This window comes from Corvus brachyrhynchos, unplaced genomic scaffold (genome assembly GCF_000691975.1).
Source record: "Corvus brachyrhynchos isolate BGI_N302 unplaced genomic scaffold, ASM69197v1 scaffold221, whole genome shotgun sequence".
Lineage (NCBI taxonomy): Eukaryota > Metazoa > Chordata > Aves > Passeriformes > Corvidae > Corvus > Corvus brachyrhynchos.
The window spans coordinates 4,148,574-4,158,253 of record NW_008236622.1 but is presented as its reverse complement, the minus strand read 5'-3'; the positions used below and the strand labels follow the sequence as shown (position 1 = coordinate 4,158,253).

Genomic DNA, 9,680 nt, shown 5'->3' with positions numbered 1-9,680 from the left:
GTTGTCTTTTCAAAAAGCTAAATTTTTAAATCCCAGAATCATCATCAAGTGCCCTCCTGCTTTCAGATACTTGAAATGGCACTAAGAGTGTCAGAGGAAATCAGGAGTGATTCCGTGCTTTTGATCAATGGTTTGGTCCTAAATATTAAATGTCAACAGTTGTTGCTTGTAGAGTTTAGACTATTGTAAAAGGGAAATAAAGAAGCAGACTTCTGTGGTCTTGTGAAGGTGACATACACATTTTAGAGCTTTTGAAATTTTATGGTAATACATAATTTGACTAACAGAGTATGTTAGTCTTATGCTCTTAGAGCTTAGAGCTCTTATGAAAACAAGATCTTGCTGAATACTAAGCATACTTTTAAAAAGCTGCAGTGGTTGCATTTTAATTTTGTTCATCTTCCCTTTTATATTGATAAACAGAAGGGACTCTTTCAGCTTTTGAGGTTTTACATTGTATTTCTGGTGCTGGTAGAAATCCATTGATTTGCTTTACTTTTAAAAAGTAAAATAAAGCACTCTAAGATCAACTTCAGAACAATATCCTTTTGGAATAGTCTCTCATTTTGTTTCATTCATATTGATGCTTCCAGCTGGGATTTAGTTTAAAAGGATTTGTTAGTTCTGATGAAGAAAGAAGCACTTCTTTTACTTATGCATCAATAAATATTCCCTTCTATAGTCTGTTTATCCTTCTCACAAGTTTATTTCTTGGGATGAACAATCTTTGAAGTGGAGTGGAGGTTTTTTATTTGTGTGGGTTTTTTTAATTTAAAAAAGTGCTGTGTACCTTGCAGTGAGTCCTGTCTTCTCACAACTATTTTGCTTTAGGGTAGCAAGGTGGCTTTGAGGACTTCTCTGTACTAAAAACAAGGGCTGAATTCCACCTTTGTGGTATAGGAAACGCATATTCTGAGTCGTTACATCACCTTACTGTCTTGACAGCCTTCCCTACATGTAATATTCACACTTTGCAGGAATCAAAGGGGACATGGGACTGCCTGGTTTTCCTGGGCCTCCAGGTGTGAAAGGTCATCAGGGAGATCAAGGACCTGTTGGACCTCCTGGCTTAGTGGGGTTACCTGGATTTCAAGGTGCCACAGGCATGGCAATCACTGGCCAGAAAGGAAACAGAGGTATTCCTGGTGCACATGGAAGACCAGGTGTGTTTTTAGAACTCCTTATTTATCTGAAATGATATACTGATATCCAGAATTCAAGGTTGAAAGGGGTATTCCCCCAAGAGAGTTTCATATTTAAACAGGTCCTTTAGCAGTTAATGCAATATTACCATTGCAAACAACATGATCTCTGTAGTGGCATTTAAATAAAAATAAGTCTAAGCTTTCCAGTCCACTGGACTGCATAATTTTGCTTTCTTCCCATGTGGTCTGTGGGGCAGCTGAGATCCATCTTTAACTGAGATAGCTTGAGTGGCACTTCGGGACATGGTTTAGTGGAGGACGTGGCAGTGTTAGGTTTACAGTTGGACTTGATGATCTTAAAGGTCTTTTCCAACGTAAATGATGCTATGATTCCAGGCTTAGCTACAACTGCAGGATATTCAAAAACCTATAGTGTTAAAGACTACTGTAAATTCTGATCTCAGATTAAATTAGCAGGCTAAGAAAAATTCATTGATTTTTTTTTTAAAAGTGTGTGTATTTCCTTGGGAATCACTGCGGTAGTAAACATGAGTATCATTATGGAGCCACTGAACGTTGCACTGAGCTGTGTGTAATCTATGTGAAAAGCAGTCTTTACTAACTCTGATGTTTCTGTATAGGTGCTCCTGGTTTTCCGGGCCTTCCTGGTCTTTCCACTCTCAGCGTGAAAGGAAGCAAAGGTGTCAGAGGGGCGGATGGCATACCAGGGCCGAGGGGCCCAGCTGGTGACGTTGGCCCTCCTGGTCCCAAAGTCAGTGAAAGGAATATTGCTTCTTACTGCTTTGATAATCAGCTCTTACCATGAAAATAATACACATTAAAAAACCCTCCAAAATCTCAAAACAAACAACAAACCCAGACAAGCATCCCCTCCCCACCATTTTCATAAAAACACCTTGTAATAGAGGAAATACCAAAATGGATATGAGAAACAGGTTTTATGGACTTAAGTGGATCAATAAGAATTGGTCTTTTTAATTCCTGGTATGTCATTTCCTTGGCTGTTCTGTATTACAGGATAATATGAACAATAATATGACTATTTCTAACATGCTTGAAAGTAGAGCAGATAATTCTAGTTGCAGCATATTCTGTGAACATAAAGCTTTGAATATTCTGAAAAAAATAAAATGTGTTTCATAGTGTGGAGATGCTGCTCCTGTTTATTACTGATGTTTTCTGATTTGCAGGGAATAGAAGGTCGATCAGGCTATCCTGGTGCTAGAGGGCACCCTGGATTTCTTGGATTCCCAGGTGTAAAAGGTATTCATAAATTTATCATGTACACTCCTGTGTGCCAAATACAATCTTTTACTTGTTGAGTTATAATAGTATTTGTGTATGAGGGGTTCTAGAGACACAAGGTTTTGCCATGAAGATCAGGTCTAAATGAAAGCATTCACTAAGAGAGTTTTCACTGAGGTACATGCTCTGGGTGTGTCCAAACTGACATTTAAGTGAGGAAGGGCTGACACATCAACAACCTCCACTTCAGACAAATTCAGAACAGTTTTGTCTTTAGTGAGTGACGAGGTGTGTAAGGACTTTGGCACTGAGTGATAATTGGAAATACCCCACCACTGCTAGAAAATGTGGCTTTTCGACAACCTCTTAGCTACAGAACTCAAGAGCATTTAATCATAATTACAGCACTGGGTCCTCTGTTTACTGTAAGAATAGTCCCAATTATAATCTAATTTACAGTTTATCAGCAGATGAACTGTTAAATATATTGGCTTCATTAATTTCATATTCCTGCGGGTTAGTTGAATCAGTAGCTGGCTACAAATCCTTTTAATTTAGATGATTTTCTAGTGATTTAAATATGGTTTAAATAAAATAGGCCTGTATTACTCCTGTATTCTCATTTTTCAATTGCACGATTTACAGTGACACAGAATTTCATTACTTGTTCAACCTACCTGTTTGTGATCCATGCTGACTATTGTGCATTTTAAATTTGTTATTGGCAAAGTCACCACACAGACAGTAATCTTACTTCCTTAAACAACAAACTCTCATTTCATGTACGTCAAATCTCCTGAGGTAATATTAAAAATACTTTTTAATTAAGTTTTTTGTTTCAAGCAGAACTGTGGAGCATAGTCTGAATATAACCTCATATTTTGCACAGTGAAAAGAATTGCTTATCAAATGTCTCATCAAAAACTCTACAACTCTCTTAAAGCCTTTGGCATAACTGACAGTAGGGTTAAAGGGAGCTGAACTACACTTGAAGGCAGCACTTAAAGGCGCGAAATCCAGTGACAAAAACGTAAGATAGAAAGGACATAGTCTAAAGCTGAGAATTTAAACTAGGTTTATGCACCAACCTTTATATAGACAGGCATGACAGTATCATCTTATAAATTGAGTGCATTCAACCTATAAATTGTATAGTTGCAGCAGAGGTGCAGAAACCCCCTTTCACATTTGAAATGAGTCTATAGGCTATGTTACCTGTTGGGAGCTTTGCATGGATTGTGCAGGACTCTTCAATAAGCCTCTGAAACTTTGACAGTTGTTTTGACATTTTAAACCAGACAGATATGTCTCCAATCTTCTCTTTTAGGAGAAAAGGGTAATCAAGGACCCCCAGGACCACAAGGTGCAGAAGGGCCAAGGGGACCAAAGGGCCAGCATGGTAAGCAACCTTTCTCCTTCCAATACCGGCTGACTTAGGCTGATTTGTTTGTTTTGTTTTGTAGCTTGTTTTCTTTCTTTTAATGCAAAGCAATAGATCTTCATTATAATTTTGCTGCTAGGCCCACCTGGAGTTTCTGGGAAAATATACTCCATCCCAGGAAGCAAGGGTCCTCCAGGACTGCCAGGAACCCCAGGAACACCAGGTGATCAAGGAATTCAAGGGATTCCTGGACTACAAGGTGATTTTTATTTTTACCTCTATGCATGTCTGTGTGTGCTGCTTAGTAGAACATTTTGGTTTGGTGGGAAAACTCCTGCGTAGAAAATTGGCACATCTTTAAAAAAACCTCACCGTATTTAAAAATAGCTCTTTGTACCTTGTTAACACCCTAATATTTATAACCTGTCCCATTCCACCTGCCCTCCACCCTTGCAGTGAGTGAGTACATCCCTCCAAATAAGCCTAAGCAACATAGCGGATGAAAACATTCCCCATTTTCATATAACCAGAACCATGCTCAAGGTGTTCGTCATTTGTTGGGGGGAGGGAATTACCACCTGTAATCGAAGTACTGTAGATGTGCTCCAGTAGGATCGTATCTGTCCTAGTCTGAGGGTGGGAAGGAAAGGAGAGGCTGGCTTCTTCTCCATTGGCACCAGTAGTGAAGCCTGCCACAGCTGTGAGAAATGGGGAAGGAAGGAGCAGGTAGGATGAGGTGAATATGCAGTGGGTATCTGGCCACCCTTTCCAGTACCACAGCTTTCCACCCCAGGAAGGGAGCTCCTCAGCAGGGAAGGCTTGCTAGAAGGCATTTGAAAGTCTGAAAACTTAGTCTGAAAACTAAGTAAGTTCAGGCTTTTGTTCTAACACAGCTAGATTTATGTGGGGATTTTAACTTTATTTTTTAACAGTTAATAAAATCTAGAATAACTACTGCTGTAAGTTTCTGGTTTTTTTGTTGATTGCAATTTAGGACCTAAAGGAGTAAAAGGTCTACCAGGAAGTTTTGGTCATCCAGGTCATCCAGGACTGCCTGGTCCAAAAGGAGACAGGGGATTTCCAGGACAAAGAGGTACAGCAAAGTGGACATCTTTGTTTGACTGGTACTACTCAATTTACAGATAAACTGTACTGCTGATTTCTGTAAATCCTTCCTCTCTCACATACTAAGATTCTGTAACATTTACAGTAGCTTTAGGGACCCCTGTAAGCACATTCTTAGCTTTTGACAGATGCATATTCACAAATGAAATAATAATTTACAGAAATATGCCTTGACTGTGCTCTTCTGCTATTATTCACTTCTGTTTAGTCACCTGAAATCTCTAGGTACCAGGGTGCCTTTTCATTACATCAAAATAGAACTAAATATTTTTATTTAGGCACCACAAAATGTTTTTACTTTAAGTTTTTGTTGGTAAAAATGGCCATGTTTCTTTAAAATACCTCACTATTCCATGAAGCTATGCAGTGTAAAGTTACCTGAGCTAGGTCTGAAGGAGTTCCTATATCTGCAACAAATAATATCAATTTTTAAGTTGTGTCTTCTTACTGGTAATTTTTTTGTTAGTTTTCAAGCAGTTTCACTAATTTAAAAGAAATGAAAATTCAAACAAAATTATAATATTTGCACACATATTTATTTCACCTCCCCAGGACAACCTGGACTGATTGGCTTTCCAGGTTTGCAGGGGTTACCTGGATCACCAGGTACTATCACTGCTGGCCCAACAAGAAGAGGGTTTATTTTTACCCGGCACAGTCAGACAACAAAGATTCCTTCGTGCCCACATGGGACATCCCAGATCTATGTTGGCTATTCTCTGCTTTTCGTACAAGGAAATGAACGAGCACATGGACAAGATCTTGGTACTGTATTGGTAAAAAATTTCAGATTGTTTTCTTAGAGTCCAGTAATGCTAAGTTGTCATGAAACCAAATTTACAGTAAGTGTCTGAGATAAACATGGGTTTCAACCATCCATCTCCAGAGTGGCCTGGAGTCAAATCAGGAGTCATGATTTAAAAGGCACCTTTCTTTCCTGCACTCCTATACTCCCTTGGTGATATTCTTAGAGTTTTGGAGGAGGAATTCAGTTACTTATGGATAGATGTCTAGTATAAACCTTCACAACATTTGCACAGGGCTTACAGTAGTACCACAGGATGTTAAGGAGAATCTTGTGGGTTTTGGAGCCTAGATGGGATGCCTTAGGGTGTGAACAATGTCACCGGAAGCTTTTGTTTAAGCAGCTGAATCCCTGACCCTGTGTCAAGGACTGATACCATTCAAGAAGATTGTGTTATTTTAACAGACTTTGTTCTTACCCCTTGTTTATTATATAGATATTTTTGTATAAACCAGAAGCATTTTGCTTTCAGATAATTTTACTGTACAGACACTTCTTACAGTTACCAACTGTTTTAATTCTTACTATAGTAGGTTGGGTGCCATCGTGTGTCTCTTCTGGTCACTGCACTAAATATAATCTATCTGTCACAAACCCCTCCTCTTTTGTCTTCTAGGAACAGCTGGTAGCTGCTTGCAGAGATTCAGCACCATGCCATTCTTGTTCTGTAGCACCAATGATGTTTGTAGCTTTGCTTCTCGCAATGACTACTCATACTGGCTGTCCACTGCAGTAGTAATGCCACCAGACATGGCACCCATTTCTGGCAGGGCATTAGAGCCCCACATAAGCAGGTAAGAAGATTGGAATTTTAGCTCTTCTGCCCTGGAACCACAGCGGCATCATAAATTGTTTTGAGTGGCAAATCTGAGGCAAAGACCTGCCCATCTCAGCCAGTACAAGCACTGACTTCAACAGCCTGGTTTACTCACCTAAGTATGTCAAATATTCAGTGATACTCTCAAGAAAAGTTAGAATAAAGGTAGGGTCCCCACCACTGGACCTATTGCTGCAGAGCCAACATAAGAAAATGGCAAACAGTCCTGCTGATGGCAGGGATTTTTTTTTTTAAAGACCCTATCACTGTGTGTATCAGAGACAGACTAAAATTAAATAAAGACAGCTTTGTTATTTAGAATACAGCACAAATCAAGTTCTGGTTTCAATTCCGGATGATATATTTACTGTAGTTGGTAAAGAACATTGTAATCTGGGCTGAAGGTTCTCAGCTATTAAACACCCTTGTGCAAGTGTGGCCCTCTCTAGTTGCTTAGAACAGCTGAGAAGTATGAAGAGCAACTTAAGAGAAAAATTCTAAAAGCATGAAAGACCTAGAGCAGCAAAATCCAAGATGGGAAGGCAGGCTTTGTACTCTTATCTTCTGTCCTGCCCTACCCAGTTGTTGCAATCCAGTAGCTCAGCTTCAGTTTCCTCTTTTAGGAAATAAAGATTACTTTTTCTAATCTTAGCAAATGAAGGTAGAGAAGTACAGAACTTTGATCTAAACCAGAACAACATAAAGTAGTGAGCACGTGAAAAAGGTAAAATTTTGCTTGTTACTTCATTAAAGGCAGAATTCAGAACCTCAGATGTTCTGGAATTATTCCCATCTTAAAACAGTTTTTGTCTGGTGTTGCTAGTAGAGATTGCAAAGGAATTTCAAAATAAGGTATGTGGGTTACCTTCAATTTACTTATCTCCTCATTAAACACAGAAACCTGTGTGAGTAGTAGCATTTATAGCAAGCCCTGCCATGAGATAGCTACCATCCTAGAAGGTAGAAGCTTGTTCTGCTTTCATGTTTTCCCTCATGTCTGCACTGAGTGTATGTGCTTTCCTTCACAGGTGTGTCGTCTGTGAAGGAGCTGCAATGGTAATAGCAGTTCACAGCCAAACAACTGTAGTTCCTGCATGTCCAGATGGCTGGATGTCTCTCTGGAAGGGTTTTTCTTTTGTTATGGTAAGGATATAACAACTTGAATTATTAATTTTATGTCCTCTCATTTTCATTGGTGTTTTCAGCTGTTCATAGCTCATTTGTTTCTTAAGAAGTGTTAATTTTTTTTTTTGCCTCTGCCAAGAAGTAGAAAATAATTCTATTATTTCTTATTCAATTCCAAAAGCATAGGAACAACTATTTTGATCTGTTCACAAAAATAGGCAGCAGAAGGAAAAGCAGAAAAGATGAGAGAAGTACTAAAGGATTTTAGTCTGACAAAAATAACTGCATGCATTCACTTTCACATGTTATGCTAAGATCTAGGAAACAGATCTGGGGAGTGAAGTGGTTAAACTGGTCCTGAACACAAAAACGTAGAAATAAGTGACCAACTTTCATGCCAGCAAGTTCTTTTAAAAATCAGATCTTGGGGCGGAACTGCACAGGGAGTTAAAATCAAAATAAATGCAGAACACTGTCTACAAAAGACTGCCTCAGCAATTTTGATGCTATAATTAGATATGAGTGAATAAAATTCATAATGTAACTGCAAATTGAGAACTGCTTATGGGAATAACAGTGTATTTATAGTAGAGGGGATGTAGCATTTAATCTTTGTTACCCATGTTTGTGGGATGTCATAGGGATGCCAGCGACTGAAGGTAAAAGAATTTTAAATCCCTCTTTTTTTGCATAATGTAAAGTCCTTTTAGGTCTAGTGTGAAATTCTTGTTTCTCCTGCAATTTGGCCCCAAGTTATAGTAATAAACTTGGAAAAGAATGAAAGAATTTATTTAGCACTTGGTTGAAACAACTTGCATGTTTCCAGCATCAGCAAAGTTAGATAGTATTTTCTAGCCAATTTTATACTGTTGTGAATTATTTAAGAGCTACTTCTACAAGCATTTACCAACGTCAGAGAAGGAAAATTACTTTTCTGCTTTTTGTGTTTGGAGAAGCAATCAATGCAACAAAAAATATAAAAAAACACACCCACCAATTTGGTTTATTTGTAATGTAGTTACTGTTGTCCTTGGCTGGACAGAAGCTAGCTTTCTAGTCTTTGTACTAGTTAGTTTCATGCATTTCATGAACCTGAAAAAGGCCTTTGCAGGGACTTAAGAAATGCCATAACAGCTTGAATTTTCAGAAGGCTTCTGTGCTTCATTATAAATTTTATCAAATGAATCTGCATTCATTTTGTTTAGTGCAAGATATACCACAGAACATATGGTATGTTTTAGAAAGAGGTGGTTTTTTTGTCTGCAGTTTGCTAAAAGCTGACAGACAAGTTCTCATAAAAATGTTTTGGTGGTTACAGTACACAAGTGCTGGCTCAGAAGCTTCTGGCCAAGCATTGGCATCTCCTGGATCTTGTCTGGAAGAATTTCGGGCCGTCCCATTCATAGAGTGCCATGGCAGGGGGACATGCAACTACTACACAAATTCCTACAGCTTCTGGTTGGCATCATTAAATCCAAGAAGAATGTTCAGGTAAACTGCAAAACTTGTGGGGGATTCCTTTGTAATTCCCCTGAGGTTAGACACCCGTCTTTGTTAGGTTCAGGATTATTCTGTAGCACACAGATGTTTTCAATGAGCCAAGGATTTCAAGGTTGTTGTCAGTAATTCCATATCCAAAGTCTCATTGTCTCTCCCTGGTTTTTAAAGAAAAAAATTGAATGTTTGGGTTTTTTCTTTTAGGAGACCTGTGTCACAGACTTTGAAAGCAGGACAACTAGAAAATATCATCAGTCGTTGTCAGGTCTGCATGAAGAGACCAATCTAAACAGTGGCCACTCTTCACAGAACATGAAACTCTGCTTTCATTACAAAGAATTGTCTCACTCTAAAGAGCTATAATTTATTAAAGTCCAGCTGCATCTGGAAAGACAATTATAAATTGCCAATGCAGCACTGTGGTGAGGTAGGGCAACAGTTTGACTTTTGTCTTTGGCAAATGACAAAGCACTTTGTTGGAGAAAGCTTGTAATGGCATCTGCAGGAGCTTCTGCTGAA

The 9,680-nt window shown here is 38.7% G+C and overlaps 1 protein-coding gene across 1 annotated transcript in view; it reads left to right on the top strand.

Annotated features, from left to right (window-relative positions):
* Nucleotides 1–9,674, top strand: part of COL4A3 (collagen type IV alpha 3 chain) — a 35,307-nt gene extending 25,633 nt beyond the window's left edge. The window contains 11 exon segments of the mRNA XM_017726526.1: nucleotides 944–1,163; nucleotides 1,787–1,917; nucleotides 2,357–2,429; nucleotides 3,739–3,810; nucleotides 3,932–4,051; nucleotides 4,787–4,885; nucleotides 5,470–5,682; nucleotides 6,339–6,516; nucleotides 7,568–7,682; nucleotides 8,983–9,155; nucleotides 9,366–9,674. Of these exon segments, the coding sequence (XP_017582015.1) occupies nucleotides 944–1,163; nucleotides 1,787–1,917; nucleotides 2,357–2,429; nucleotides 3,739–3,810; nucleotides 3,932–4,051; nucleotides 4,787–4,885; nucleotides 5,470–5,682; nucleotides 6,339–6,516; nucleotides 7,568–7,682; nucleotides 8,983–9,155; nucleotides 9,366–9,450 (1,479 nt within the window). The 3' untranslated portion in view covers nucleotides 9,451–9,674.
* Nucleotides 9,675–9,680: the final 6 nt, after the last annotated feature.